This window comes from Phalacrocorax aristotelis, chromosome 5 (assembly GCF_949628215.1).
Source record: "Phalacrocorax aristotelis chromosome 5, bGulAri2.1, whole genome shotgun sequence".
Classification (NCBI taxonomy): Eukaryota; Metazoa; Chordata; class Aves; order Suliformes; family Phalacrocoracidae; genus Phalacrocorax; species Phalacrocorax aristotelis.
The window spans coordinates 52,327,524-52,343,308 of record NC_134280.1 but is presented as its reverse complement, the minus strand read 5'-3'; the positions used below and the strand labels follow the sequence as shown (position 1 = coordinate 52,343,308).

The following is a 15,785-nucleotide window of genomic DNA, read 5'->3' as shown; positions in this document are numbered from 1 at the left end:
ATAAGTGTCTTTCTACATCCTCCAATTGGCTTTTCAGTAATGGGATTCAAGGCTATGGTTTCTGTGTGCTTTAGTTATGCAGTCACAATATTTTTATTTTCCAAAATAAAGTGTTAATCAAGAAACTAGTCTTGCCCCATCCCTACAATCATGGTAAATGTTTTGATTGAGTAGGTGTAGAGGCATTTGGTCTTTATAGCACAGTGATTTGTGACATCATCACCCAAAAGGGTAAATCTCGTTAAGTATCTAATGCTTAGATATCTCCAGGAAGAGTCCCTTGCTCTAACTTCTACGCAGATAGCATGAATTGCTAGGGATTGAACAATTCAGGGAAAATGTATATATTTTAATTTTTATATTAAAACATTGGGATCCATAATACAGCTTTTTATAAAAGCAAGTGGTCGTGGTTCAACTTAATGGCTGGTAAATTGTACTGCATCCTATTACAGCTCTATTTCAAGCACTGAATAAACACCTTTCAATCCAAACACCAGGAGGGGTAAGTGCAAATGTTAAGTTAGCCAGGTTTAATAAACAAGTCTCTGGACCTCTTAGGGAGGCTTCTGTTCTTAGAAATTTTTTTAGTTCTAGGCAAATGTTACGCAAAACAGGGTAGATATGAGTTGAAGATGGGAAATGTAGGAGCAGTACGGCCAGTAGATGGATTTCAGCATGTTATGCTATACTTAAGTTTTGTTCTGGGTTTTCTTATCTTGATTTAAGCATTATAGGTGAAGCTCTTATGTCAAGATGTGCTACCTTATCTTTATTAAAAAGAACAAAACCCTGATCATAAGTCTGCTCAGCTTTTCAGCATACATATCCTCTCAGTCAGACTGTTCATTGTCAGGTTTGAATAGGAGAGATGGAAAAAAGGCAGGGAGTGTTTAGGGTCTGTGAAATTAAGATACTGGAACTGAAAGTCTGTTTCTTGATTTAAGACAAATTTTCACTCATGATTGTAGCTTTTGACAAAATGCTAATGGGATAATCCTGTGTTTGATGCTGCTCTTCTGCTCAACAGCTTCAAGCAGCTTGGAGCTAAAGCCAGCTGTATAAGACTGGCATCTGCTAAAAGTTAGTGCTCCTAGTACTAGTTTGAGTCCTGCCAAGAGCCTAAACTTGCTAAAGGTAGGAACATTTTTTGTCTAGTTAGATCCTTGCTACTTACTTCTCTACTGCTCTTTGCATCTGCTGATGGTACTGAATGTTTTTTCCCTTACAAATGTTACTGCTTGTTTGGTTGATATGTAATACCGTACAGAGGATGTTTTTCGCTGTAATAATTCTGGAGACATTGTTTCTCTGTATTGAGGTCCAGTGTCCAAATGTGTTTCTTGCACTCTAAAGTACATTAAGTTTTTCATTCTAATTTAATAAATGTATCATCTAAATGAAAGTGTATTATGTCTCTGTTGGAGAGCACCACAATTTGATTCTTTGTGTATAGACTGATCTTACAATTCAGGTCTCAGTCTTTTTTATTCAGTCTTGTACATTAGTTAGCAAGTTACACTGGTTCTTAATGGGATCATCTGGTGGGACTAACATGGTAAAAGCTCAAAAGTATTTTAAGCATTCATCTCTGGGTAGATGCCTTCTTCTAACTCTTCTAGGTGCTACTTTCTCAAAAAAAGTTACAGTATGCCAGTCTAGAGGACAGAATGAGGCAGTAGTGAGATTGCATTGTTCGAAGGAAAATGTTGGAGGGTAAGGGACGAGGGAAGAACAGTGTGTGGTTATGGAGAAAATCCTCTGCATTATGAAGGGATTGAAACTCTCTAGATGAGTGGTGTCCAAATGAAGAGTAATGAAATAGACCTTGTTATGTGCTATTTTAGCTACAGTAAGAACTGGCTTTATCTGCTAATCTGTAATTAATGAGTTTTAAAGATTTGGTTTACGTAGCATCTCTTAGCTTTACAGTCAATCATAGAAGTAATCTGAGGTCCTCTTATTTAAAAGGATTGCTATCTATGCTCAGTGATTATTAATCAAATGCTAGTCTGTAGTGTTAGTGTATTATCAAGCTAACATTTTGGGTTTTACTGTCCTGTTCAGAGTGTTTTTTATAAGGAGTTTATTTTTTTTAACAAATGATAGTTGAAAGGAATCTTTCACAACTGAGTTTCCTTTATTTCCTTAATGTACTTAGCACCTACTACGAAATTAACTGTGTTCAAATTGTTCTTTGTGCTAGCCTGTGTCACTTTCTATCCCAATTTGTGTTCTGAAGTTTACAGTTTGCCTTCGCATTTCTCCAGTGCATGGAAAGATAAGAAAAGTGAGAATTAATTTACTTAAATGTTGGTGTTCTTGTGGCTGATAAAGCATGTATTTAGCATTTTAATATTTATTAGCTTTTCATTTCAATGCTAATCAACCAGTGATGATGTGTGGGGGTGTAAAGAGAAGTAGTGTATCTTGAATTATTAAAACATTTAATTACATCAATGAGAACAGGATGTCTAGGAAGAAATGCAAATATGTGTTTTCTTAGTATAAGTAGGAAAAATGACACCCCATATTAACAATCTTCTCTGAAGTTTTAAGTTGTAGCCTACTGAAGGCTTCAACTTTCTCTCCTAGATCTTCAGGAAGCTTGCTTAGAAACACAAGCTGATCTGTTTTTATACTACAACATATTTTAGAAGGATTTTTGTTACTATCTTGCCAAAAAGCATAATTAGTTTTGTAAGAACAAATAGTCTATACTTACAGTATAAGTAACTCTTGAAATACAATTTGCATATAGGTGAGAGAAGTGAATTTGTGGAAAGCGATTAGATTGAAATTGATCTTAGCTATGTCTGTGTTTCCATGTGTGGGAGAACTATGAAAGTACTGCTGTTTGGAGTATTCAAAGAATTCAGTTAGAACATGTTTTAAACATTAAGTGTACTAATCTGAAATATGAAGCAGACTAGATACAAATGGACAACTTTTATAATTTTAATGCATTTACTATTGGAAGAGAATGAAGGTTGATTCAATTTATTTTAAAATTATCTCCAGTTATAAAATAACTACAGTGAATGAAGTATACTGACCTTATCTCCCATGTCTGTGCTGTCTGTGTTTATGGATTAGATTCAGGAGCTTGGCACTGTGTCACAGGACAATGTTTTCTCACCTTGAATGCATAATTTCTGTGATAGCAGTCAGCTTAATGTGGAGCATTCGGGTTGATCTAAAATGCTTAATGCTATTTTAAAAATGTATCACTAAGTAATTATAAAAGTGCACATAGTGGGGGGAATGGTGCTCCGCACAGCATGCAAACCTCCTCCGTGACTACCTCATCTTCAGAGGTGCTCTTATATAATAGGTACAAGGCTCTGCAAGGGGAACCAAACAATGACAAGGACAACAGCTCAATCTAGGCTGGAGGTGTCACCAAGGTTAAGTTGGCCTATGTGCTGTGTCAGAATGACTTCCATGAAGAAAAAAAGATGGGTCATTGTCACAGAAGACTCTTTTGAGGGGAACAGAAGGTCCAATTTGCTGACCAGACCAACTTCTTAGGGAAGTCTGCTGCCTCCCTGGAGCCCGGGTTAAAGATGTGATGAGAACTTCCTACCCTGGTAATGGCCTGAGATTATTATCTGCTATTGATTATTTTTTTAAAATGTAGACAGCAATGAAGTTGCACTAAAGTCCAAAGGCAATCAAAAGAGACTTCAGGGCCTTGGGACGACTGGTTAAGGGATCAGGAGCACAAGTACTGTTGCTCTCTATCCTTCCAGTTGCAGGGAGTGATGAGGGAATGTCGTGGTTCAGCCCCAGTCGGTAACTAAACACCCATGCGGCTGCTCGCTCGCTCCCTCCACCCCTGTGGGATGGGGGAGAGAATTGGAGGAGCAAAAGTAAGAAAACTTGTGGGTTGAGGTAAGAACAGTTTCATAATTAAAGTAGTAATGATGATAATCATTATCATAATGATGATGATAATGTAATGAAAAGGAAAAGAGGGAAAAGGGAAAAATAAACACAAGCAATACAGTCCCTCACTACCTGCTGACTGATGCTGCCTGTCCCCAAGTCATGATTGCTACCTGTGTCCCCTGGCCAGCTCCTCCCAGTTAATACACGGGGCATGACATTACATGATACAGGATATCCCTTTGGCCAGTTTGAATCAGCTCTCTTAGCTGTGCTCCCTCCCCTCCTGGCTTCTTGTGCACCTGGCAGAGCATGGGGAGCTACAAAAGTCCTTGACTGGTATAAGCACTACCCAGCAACAACTAAAACATCGGTGTGTTATCAACTTTATTTTCATACTAAGTCCAAAGCACAGCACTATGCCAGCTACAGTGAAAAAAATTAACTCTATCCCAGCTGAAACCATGACAGGGAAGAAACATAACTATGTAAAATTATGGAGAGGTTTATTCTGGGATTTACTGAAAAACACTTGGGAGACAATGCAGGCATTGGTCACAGCCAACAGGCTTGTGAGGGGAAAGTTCTGCTTAACTAACCTAATCCTTTTATGACAAGGTTATAAAAGTAGTTGACCAAGGGAAGCCAGTAGAAAAGTTGTTTTGGGATTTTAGCAAAGCTTTTGATAACTGTCTCTGAGTATCCTTCTGGACAAAATGTCCAGCATATGGCTTGACAAGTCCATAATAGGTTGCATGAGGAACTGGCTGATGGGTCATCTCAAAGGGTTATAATAAACAGGGTTACGTCAGGCTGGTGCCAGTCACCAGTGGGGCTCCTCAGGGCTTGATTTCAATTTTTTTTTATAAATGGCCTGAATGCAAGAGTCAAATTACATTAAGCTTGCTGCTGATACTGAATTAGTAGGAGCTGTGGACTCCCTTGAGGGTAGAGAGGCTTTACAGAGAGATCTGGACAGGCTAGAGAGATGGGCAATCACCAACTGTATGAAATTTAACAAAAACAAATGCCAGATTCCACACCTGGGATGGAGTAATCCTGGTTATACATGCAAATTGGGAGACAAGAGGCTGCAGCACAGCCCTGCAGAAAGAGATGTGGAGATCTGGGTTGATGGCAAGTTGAATGAATATGAGTCAACAGTGTGCCCTGGCAGCCAGAAGGGCCAACTAAGTCCTGGTGTGCATCAAGCATGGCACAGCTAGTCAGCTGAGGGAGGTGACTGTCCCACTCCACGCTGCACTAGTGCAGCCCCACCTTGAGCACTGTGCGCAGTTTTGGGCATCTCAATGTTAGAAGGACATCAGACTGTTAGAGAGTGCCCAGAGGAGTGTGACCAAGATGGTGACAGGTCTTGAGGGTGAGACTCGTGAGGAGCAGCTAAGGTCACTTGGCTTGTTCAGCTTGGAGAAGAGAAGGCTGAGGGGGGACCTCATTGCAGTCTACAACTTCCTCAAGAGGAGCAGGAGAGGGGGAGGTACTGATCTCCTCTGTCTGGTGACCAGCAATAGGACATCAAGAAATGGTATGAAGCTGCATTATGGGAAGTTCAGACTGGATATTAGGGAAAGGCTCTTCACTGAGAGGGTGGTCAGTCACTGGAACAGGCTTCTCAGGGAAGTGGCCATGGCACCAAGCCTGTCAGAGTTCAAGGAGCATCTGGACGTTGTTCTTAGTCATATGGTTCAGGTTTAGGTACTCCTGTGAGGAGCAGGGAGTTGGACTTGGTGGCTCTTGTGGGCCCCTTCCAACTTGAGGTATTCTGTGATAGCAGATATTATTTAGAGCCAGCTCACTATAAAATGGAATTTATTCTGTTCTCAAATGATGCAGTATGAATTAACAAGCTTGCTTGATATCATAAGATTATTAATTTTTATTTTAATGTGGCATGTGAATAAACTGGCAACAATTTCCATTTAATTTCATGGCTGGGTGGTAACTCTGAAAGTCCAGAAGATGCTTCATATAGTTTCAACTAATACAGCTGTGCTTGGAATAAATCTTCAGGAAAATAGAGATCCAGATAGCTGAGAATAGCATCACTTCAGCTCCCCAACTTTAAGGTGTCTAGGTTTTGAGCTTTATAGAGGGAGGTTGATTTATACCTTTGTCCTAATGAATTTGCAATGCTGACTTCTGTAGTGACTTCTTATCTGGGCCTGATAATTTCATTTTCTGTTGTTTTGAAGAATGAAAATACCAACCACTCTGCTTGTTCTAGTAGATATTTCCAAGCTTAAAACCTTTTGTAGTGAGTCTGTTAATCAGTGCCTGTCCTGTTTTTTTGATTGTCATGTACAGGACAATACAGGACTCTAAATTTGTGTGATATAGAGCCTCATTACCTGAGAACCAGGGCTCAGCCTTCATGTTGAGTGAATTAACTTAACGTGATCTGTGTCTTCACTATTGAAATATAGCGGAAGTGCTAAAATGTACCTCAGAAATAGCTCAGCCCATTGAGCTAATCTGAATATTTTTATATTGAAGGTGATCCATTGCTGCTATCTTCAGTGGGGGGGAACAAAATGGACAGTGAAAGCAGCTGGGAAAATCAGGGGAGCTTCATTACCTTAGTGTTGTGGTATAGTCAGCTGTCAGCAAACAGCATGACCCTAAGGACTGTCTTTGTATAAGCAACCACAGAGTTTCTGTGATGCTAGATGTTAGAACACAGTATTTCTGTTTCTTTGGTTGTCTCTTTTATGTTTTAAATAAAAATGCTTGCTTGTTCTATTATGTGAGTTGGATTGGATGGGGTGAAGGAAGCTTATGCAAAAGAAATTCTCAATCCTTTTCTACTTGGAGGCAAAATCTAGTTAAGAACCTTTTACTTCTCTAGAGAGGAAAAAGAAGAGGCTTTAGAAAGAGGAGTAAGTAAAAATTCATTTAAGGTCTGCATTATCTTAATTCTTAGATTCCAAGCTAGTGTATCTATGATTTTTGTAACAAAAATAAATGGAGTATGATTGGTCATTTAAAGGTGGTCGGCATGCCATGTTTTAATGGTCCCTTCTGACAGTGTGTAGAAAGGAGGTATTCCTTGGTTTGTAGCCAACTCCTAAAAGTTCTGGATCCCCAAAATAATGAAAGTGTTAGGGCTCTGTATGGTGCTCAGACATTGGGCAAGCCCTTTTGCACATACCTCCTGTGTGGATCTTTCAGGATTATAGCTAACAGAAGTATAAAGTTCACTTACTACTGGCACAGTATTTGGAGAGCCTTATAAGGCAAATCAGTGACTTATCCTCCTGTTGGCAACATAATCTTGAGGCTCAGGAAATGGAAGTGTGACAACAGGAGATAGAAGAGTAAAGGTATCCATAAGAATGATCTGGTATAACCACAAAAACCCCACTAATCAAGGTTATCTCTTCTAAGCGGTGAATTATGGTGATTATTTTTTCATGAACGCAGTACATGAACACTGAGGATTGCAATGGCATCTTCAAATTAAACTCATGGGTTATCGATCAGCTACCTGGAAATGTAGTGTTCAGCTTGGAGAAATACCGTCTACATGTTCCATATTTTGGGAATTTAAAATAAAAAAATAACTTTACATGCTAATATAATTGATCTGATGGATGCACATGCTCTGCAAGGCTTAGTGTTTCTGTTAGAATTAATGGAACAGCTCCTGGTTTAGTTTCCTGTAGAGAAGCAAATAATGACCACTAGAGGGCAGCTTAAGAATTGAACTGAAATGTACTGCTGTTAATACAGTGCTTAAAATAGTTTAGGAAACCTGCAGGCCAGAAAATGTTAGGGAAGCTTTGTAACTGGTGAACGTGGTACTAAATACTTGGAATATAGGGGCTAGGGAGTTAGGGCGAAAAGCATGCAAATTTCATTGGCCTCAGTCTGAACTCAAAACCAACATTAGAAGTGTTTACAGATGGATGTTTGTTTTAGGTTACATAAGTGTTGCTGGGTTTTTTCACTCTGCATCCTGACCTATCAGCTCTGCAGGCATCATTTTGTCTTGCCTGGATTAACACTGCCTGTTCTGCATTATAACACTAGGCCTAAGCTGGCTGGCACACATGAATGCCTTTCACATAAGACCTCCTGCAGCCAGCAGTGCTGGTTTTTCACTCACTGCAGTACAGTTCCAGATCCCATCAGGCTCTCTCTGTTCTGGTGCTATGTCCAAAGTGCTAACCCCTCTGAAAGCCATACTGAAGCTGTCGAACTGCTTGACCCACTGGTCACTCTGTTCAGGACTGTTTGGATGTCTCCTCATACCTGGTGTTCAGGGCCTGAGGATGCAGTGGTGAAATTGTGGAACAGGTGGCACTTGGCTGGTCTGGCTTCAGCCCAGGTTACCTATGAAAAGTGGCTTATTACTAGGTTGGAGAAGGTGCGGGGAGTGGCACAGCTGCCTGCTCTGCTGTCACAGCTAGGAGCCTTGCCTGGAGCCTGTGTACCTGCTGTGGGACAGGCAAACCATGGGGAGCCGAGAGGCAGATGGAGTTCAGCGGTAAAATGTGAAGCTGACAAACCTGCCTACTTCTCCCCCCTGGTTATTCCTAACATGATATCAGGTTGTGCCTGTGAAGGCCAATATTTTCATTCAGGGGTTGAATTTCACTTCTAAATAAGCATGTATAAAAGGTGCAATTATTTGATCAAACAGTTCCTCTATTTTTCAGCTAAGGCTTCAGTGCAGATTTCAGGCTTTGTGTTATAACAGCTACCTATAAGGTAAATGCTCCAAATGGATCAGGTAAACATGATGAGCTACTGTGTGAAAAGGCACCCAATTTTCTCACTAGTGTAAATCAAAATCTTTTAGATGGCACAGGAAAGAAATGCACAGTTTAAAAACATATCCTGAACTTATTTGTGAATATTGTGACAGTTACAGGCAGGAGAGTTTTCGGATTTTACTAAGTTCATTGACTTCACCTTAAACAATCTTCAACTAACTAGAGCTTTTTTAATATAATTTGTTTTTTTAACTGAAGAAGCAAGTGCTTATTTCTAAGTGGTCTGATTTCTTTTTGTCTAGAACATGAAATGGTAGTGATTCATGAAGTTTTCCCTTTTTTTTTACTTCTGGACCTTTCCACTAATGACAGGGAAAACAAGCTACAGCCTGCCTGTTATCCCACCACCCTGGCAACTACAATACAGTAAGCAAATGAGAGTTTTTTTTTAATCTCTGTACCTTTTATGCCAGTGAGCAGAGGTACTTAAACCTGGCTGAGGGAATTTAACCTCACCCAGGAAAAGGGTTTTGATAGTGTTTTCATTCCTAAAAGCTGCTAGAGAACATACACAGCTGAGTGAGAAAACTCCCTGATGCCATTGGGCTCTCTGTCATCTAGATAATGCAGCTGAGTATCAAACAGTCACCAAAATGAAAAAATGCTGGAAGTTTTATTGATGAAATAAGAGACAAAATGAACAGGAAAATGGTCTTCATGTTGCTGTAATGTCTGTTAGGACCATTACATCCATAAAAATGATCTGCAGTAAAGCTTTCTCTAGGCACAAGAGTTAAGTTCAATGTAGCTACAATGTTTTCTGGTTTTTGTTTTTTTGGAGACTCCTTAAAACTACTTGGCAAAACTTCCATTTTGTGATTGAATGGAAATATATTTGCCTACTTCCATAATTTACACAAAGGTATTTTACACAGTCATCTATTTTTACCCTTCAATATTGTATCACTTAAAAAAAAAAAAACCCCAAACAATTGAATTATTTGACTTTTTTTACAAGTAAGAAAAGAGAAAATGTGATAACAGAAACTGAAGTAAGTTCTGTTAAAGGCAGAGCACAAGTTATTTGGGGGAAATATGATTCCAGCTTCCCTAGGATCTCTTTCTTTTTGGAATGATCATATCTATCTTCTGATTTGCTGATTTTTCCATTGGAAGCCATGTGCTGCAGAGGATTCTGAAGTGCATGCATTCATACACTGGCATTGTTCCACATAGATATACTTATAATTTATGCTTGTCCCATTTTGGCAGGTCAGGGTCACATCTCTTGTATGGCTGCTGAACTCCTGGCAGCAACTACACTCACGTTGCATCAGGTTTGTTTCAAGAGAATACCTGTGTTCCGCCAGGAAAAGAAAATACATCTTCTCATTAAAAACCGACACAGAACCCCCACCCCACACACCACCCTCCATGACTTTTGTTTTGGGCTTTGTTGGGGGCTTTGGGAGTGTGGTGTGTTTTTTCCATCCTCTCTTCGTCCCTCCCACACACACTTACAAATGTGATTTTAATTACGTGTCTCTTCAATAGTGAAACTGTTCCTGTTTCCATTGAGTCTCAGGCCACTCAGTGAAACCATATGAACACATTAATTTTGTTGCCATTCTGTAATCATAGAATCATTTTGATTGGAAAAGACCCTTAAGATCAAGTCCAACTGTAAATCTTGAACCACCAAGTCCACCACTAAACCATGTACCTAAGTGCCACATTTACACATCTTTTAAATATCTTTTAAATACACCATCAGGGATGGTGACTCAACCACTTCCCTGGGAAGCCTGATCCAATTCCTGACAACCCCTTCAGTGAAGAAATTTTTCCTAATATCCAATCTAAACCTCTCCTTGTACAACTTGAGGCTGTTTCTTCTCATCATATCACTTGTTACTTGGGAGAAGAGACCAACACCCACCTCACTACAACCTCCTTTCAGGTAGCTGTAGGGAGTGATAAAGTCTCCCCTCAGCCTCCTTTTCTCCAGGCTAAAAAATCCCACCTCCCTCAGCTGCTCCTCATAAGCCTTGTTCTCCAGAACCTTCACCAGCTTCATTGCCCGTCTCTGGACATGCTCCAGTAGCTCAATGTCTTTCTTGTAGTGAGGGGCCCAAAACGGAACACAGTATTTGAGGTGTGGCCTCTCCAGTGCCGAGTACAGGGGGACAATCACTTCCCTACTCCTGCTGGCCCTTGGCCTTGTTGAACCTCATACAATTGACCTCAGGCCATTGATTCAACCTGTCCAGATTCCTCTGTACAGCCTTCCTACCCTCCAGCAGATCAACACTCCCGCCCAACTTTGTGTTGTCTGCAAATTTACTGAGGGTGCACTTGATCCCCTCATCCAGATCATTGATAAAGATATTAAACAGAACTGGCTCCAGTACTGAGCCCTGGGGAACACCACTTGTGACCGGCCACCAACAGGAGTTAACTCCATTCACCACAACTCTGGGCCTGGCCATCCAGCCAGTTTTTTAACCCAGTGAAGAGTATGCCCCTCCAAGCCATGAGCAGCCAGTTTCTCAAGGAGAATGTTGTGGGAACAGAGTCAAAGGCTTTACTAAAGTTCAGGTAAACAACATCCACAGCCTTTTCCTCGTCTGCTAAGTGGGTCCCCTTGTCATAGAAGGAGATCAGGTTAGTCCATCAGGACCTGCCTTTTCTAAACCCCTGGTGACTGGGCCTGATCACCTGGTTGTTCAGTATGTGCTGTGTGATGGCACTCATGATGATCTGCTCCATAACCTTCCCAGGACCGAGGTCAGGCTGACAGGCCTGTAGTTCCCTGGATTCTCCTTCCAGCCCTTCTTGTTAGATGGGTGTCACATTTGCTACCCTCCATTTAACTGGGACCTCCCTGGTTAGCCAGGACTGCTGACAAATGATGGAAAGGTACTGAGGGAGCTGATGGAAACCCCCTTGTGTATTGATTAACTTGAGAGACTGTTAGTATAAATGAAGCCATAGAGATGCTAAGTTAAGTTTTTGGAACTTACACTGATGAGCCAGGACAACTTCCTTCACAATACGCGAGCTCAACAGGTTCAGAAGATTCACAGTCACCGTGGTGGATCACAGATTTTTTGCTGTAAGGTTTACAGGTGGCAGCTTCATAAGAAGAGGGGGGGAAAAATATATGCTTCAAATCTCTAGTTCAGAACTAAAAGAATGCTAAAACAATTTCCAAGTGCATAATGTCTGATTATTGAGACACTGAGGTATGTGACATTGGCAAGAGGATACTGTGTAATGTATCTGGAGTTTTCAGGTTATTCTGCTTTACAGTGTCTTTGGAAGATAATGCAGAGGCTTAAGCATTTGTGGTTTGAGCTGTGGTATTCAGTATCAAGAAAACAAATTTGCTTTTTGCTCTTCAATAATCAGTGAAACGTGGGGTCTTGATAAATAGAATAAGTGAAAACTGGAGGAGTGAAGAATCCTTCCATCTACTCAGAGACAGAAATTGAATATAGCACTCCAAGCAGAACACAGCATTACTTACGTTTACATATTTTGCAGCAGCCGTCAGGAGTAGTGTCTGCTTCCTCCTTTGTAGAAGTAAAGAGGCAAGAATGTATTAATGCACAGATGTCAATCATGAGTAAGAATATGAGTTGGCATTACTGATACTGGGCAGAAGGCTCCTCTGTGATATACACTAAATGAAGCTTTGGATTACTTACTTACCTTGTTACAGCAAGGTTGATTTCATTCTTAAGGCATTCCTATACCTTCAGTGAAAGCGATTTGTTTTATTATTCCTTGTCCACCCTCCCCTTTTTCTTATAAACTGCATTCAATCGATGAATAATTGATTAAAACTTACAGGATCGCACTCTCCTGGGTTGTACTCGGGGCATATTCTTTTAGTTTGGACTGCAACAAACTGATCTTCAATTTTTTCACATTTGTAATGGCTGCAATGATCGAGTGACATGGTCTCATTAACCTAAGATTTTTGTAAGAAAAGAAAATATTTTTTTTGTGATCAGGTATAGTGTGATTAGTTCAAAAACATCTGAGCTAAATAAGTTCTCACATGTGAAAGATTCTCACATGCTTCTGAACATCTTTCAAGTGACAAAAGCAAAATTTTGCAAACTGTGGCTAGCTTAAAAGTTTAAGTCCTGTACCTGAACAGTCAGACCACAAATGAGAAACCATTGCCCAGTTAACCACATGTATCAATAATTTGTTATTCCAAGTAAATGTTGAATTTGGAAAACTGGTGTCTTGTTTTCAGTGTTAATTAGATTTTTACTAGTAGGGGTCATGAGTTGACTCCTAGCTGTTCTAACCTGTACTGCCTAATACGGAGATCTGAAAATGACAGGAATACTTACCTGGAGCACATGAATAGTGTTGTTACTGAGTTTGACTTGGCAAGCTATCTGAATACACTTCCCACAGCACTCTCCATCCTCAGTCACATATTGATAACCCTACCCACAAGGAGATGAAAGAGAAATTTTGTTGAGTTGGTGATGGAGAATTCTAGTCGTCTTGTAATTGAGGGGTGACTCTGCAGCCTAGAGAATCTGAACTCACCGGTGGGCAAGATGTGCTACAATTAATTGGTTCACAATGCACAATATTCCCCCCAGCTGCTTTATCTTCCTCAGAAGTGCAGGTACAATTCTTACATGGTTTGATTACTGTTGACATTCCAACCTGGAAGACAGAAAGAAAAGATACTCATTTCTATATAATGTATAGGCAGAGTTGAAAGCCTTGGTGAGAACCATTAAGGTTGTTGAAATGCACGTGTGACTGAGTTGTTCAACTATCTTTGAACAAGATAAAGTTGTTTGGCTTTATGTCTTGCAAGAAAACATACATCGGGATGAAACTAATGAAGCACTATAAAAAAGAAAAGTAAATTAATAAAATGCAGGTAAGACTGGTTTGTACTGCCTCATTATTTTACCAGCTTTTCAATGCTCCATTTAAGATTTTTTTTCCCTGTAAGTCATGTTCAGTAGTTATAAAAATTATAATTAACAAATGGTGATTAAATCAATTGGATACCTATGCAGATACATGAGCAGAGATACAAATTAACAAAGGGATTTTAGTCGTTCTGGAATTTCTGTTTTTTTCAAAATTCAAATGTTCATTTCATGACATTGTGATGTCATGTGACATGATCATGTCAACCACATGATATGTTTCATCATGTGAAAAACACACACATGATGATATGTTCATCAATTCAAAACATTAATTTCAACAAGTGAAAACTCAGTTTTTGAGAAAACTGAACCCAAAAGGCTCCAGAGCTAATGTTTACATTTTGGCTAAATGACCTAAGTACCAATTTTAGCAGAAGATTTAAGCAAAAATCCTAGCTTTATGTTTGAAGGTTCTCTGGGCTTATTTCAAAGAATTATTGAGTTTGGGCTATTCATCAGCTTGTTTGGAAAATTCATTAATTCCAGAAGTGGGAGAGAGCTTAAAAACTAAGTATGTCACTAAAAATGGTATACTCTTGTTTTACACTACATGTTGAGGAACTCTTTGGTGACAATTTTTTTTTTTTTTTGACATTAGGAAAAAAATAAGTTCCAGTTAAGGGCTAGAGATAAGAACAGCATATACTGGGAAAAGAACTTTCTCAAAGGCTGATTTTAGGAAAGGTGTAGATTTCACTTTCAGCAATATACCACTATAACATTCTCACCATGTATATTGTACCATTAATATTACAGGTTCCAGGTATTCGACCTGAAAAACAAAGAAAAAAATAATTTCAGTGTAAACTCAGATGTGAGACTTCCTGAGAAGTCCAGATGTTATCAAGGTTTGTTTTAGTAACACAGAGATATGGAAAACTTGAATCCCCAGTACGTGCTTAGACCTCATATTTAGTATAGCTGGATGTTTAAGTAAAGTTTCATCTTTGTAATTAGCTAGAAGAGTTGAGAAGGAATGGCTTCAGGCTCGAGCTATACATGAAGAATCCCTTTTTGCCCTTTCGAAGTCAGGTTCACTTCAAATTAAATTAGTTATTTCCTCTTTGAACCCTAGAAGTCCAGTAACCTTCAAAGATGCCTTTCTAATTGTTTCTTTGTGACTTCTCAGAACATGGCTTGAATGGAAGATTGACTCGGAGTGGGAAAAAGGTATTCTTATTGTGGTCGTATAAATAATTTTATAATACAATAGAGCCTATTCATGTCTTTCACAGAACTACTTCAAACTTGGCTGTTCCTTTGTTTTGATCTTCCCATTTTGGGCTTAATTTATAGCTACCTTTTTAAATACACATATAAGTATATGTGTATAAAAATATATGTATATAAAAATGTATGTATACAAATAAGCATATGTAACTTGGATTTTTAAATTTTCATGAGCATTCAACAACAGTGTAACTATATTAATTTTCATGCACTGACAATTCAGTTACTTTGTATTGCTTTGTGTTACTTGCTTTTGCAGTTAAGATTTCTGCTGGTTTATTTTTATGTTTATGCATCCTAGTTTAGCTACAGTTAAATAAAAATATTAAATAAAATGCATTAATAACCTTTATGAGTACAGATACAGAGGTAGTTGAGCTACATAGACCACTTGAAGGTTCAAAGTACTATCCTGCTCTCCCACCCATTCCAATTCTCTCAGCAAACTTCATTGAAAACAACGCTTTGTTTTTAAATAAAATTCTGATGCATATTTAGTCAAAAATTGATGCGTGTTTGCTGAGACAGAACAATTTAAGGAAGCTACTACTGTTTTTGTGATACATGAAGAACTTGCTTAGATATTAACAGATGCAAATATAATTTACCAGAGTGTGTATATATGTATTTTTAATACTTACGGCATTCAAGTTCAGGACAACATGGTATTTTTTGTGGTTGTACAGGCATGGCAACAAATCCTAGGTCACAAAATAGCGTCTGAACTGTTTGGCATGGGAGCTGCTCGCATTTTACAGTAGTAGTGAAGGGGTCACAGATGCACTGCTGGCAATTACTTGTCCAGTTCTCTCCAGCCTGAAAAACACGTAAATGATTGATTTTTAAGCGTTCTCTCACCCTTGTTGTCCTGGGTCACCTTGAGATAGACCCTCAAAATTGGTAGGGGGTTCAGATTAACGTTTTCTTAGCAAATTATTTCAGGCCTTAAGAG

General features: G+C 39.2%; 1 protein-coding gene across 1 annotated transcript in view; it reads right to left on the bottom strand.

Moving 5' to 3' along the window:
- Positions 1-7,784: 7,784 nt before the first annotated feature.
- Positions 7,785-15,785, bottom strand: part of LOC142057790 (uncharacterized) — a 41,378-nt gene continuing 33,377 nt past the window's right edge. Inside the window, exons 34-41 of the mRNA XM_075094514.1 lie at positions 15,475-15,649; positions 14,332-14,375; positions 13,200-13,322; positions 12,995-13,093; positions 12,478-12,600; positions 12,154-12,199; positions 11,648-11,759; positions 7,785-9,980 (exon numbers count right to left, since the gene is read on the bottom strand). Of these exons, the coding sequence (XP_074950615.1) occupies positions 9,767-9,980; positions 11,648-11,759; positions 12,154-12,199; positions 12,478-12,600; positions 12,995-13,093; positions 13,200-13,322; positions 14,332-14,375; positions 15,475-15,649 (936 nt within the window). The 3' untranslated portion in view covers positions 7,785-9,766. The remainder of the gene's footprint in view (positions 9,981-11,647; positions 11,760-12,153; positions 12,200-12,477; positions 12,601-12,994; positions 13,094-13,199; positions 13,323-14,331; positions 14,376-15,474; positions 15,650-15,785) is intronic.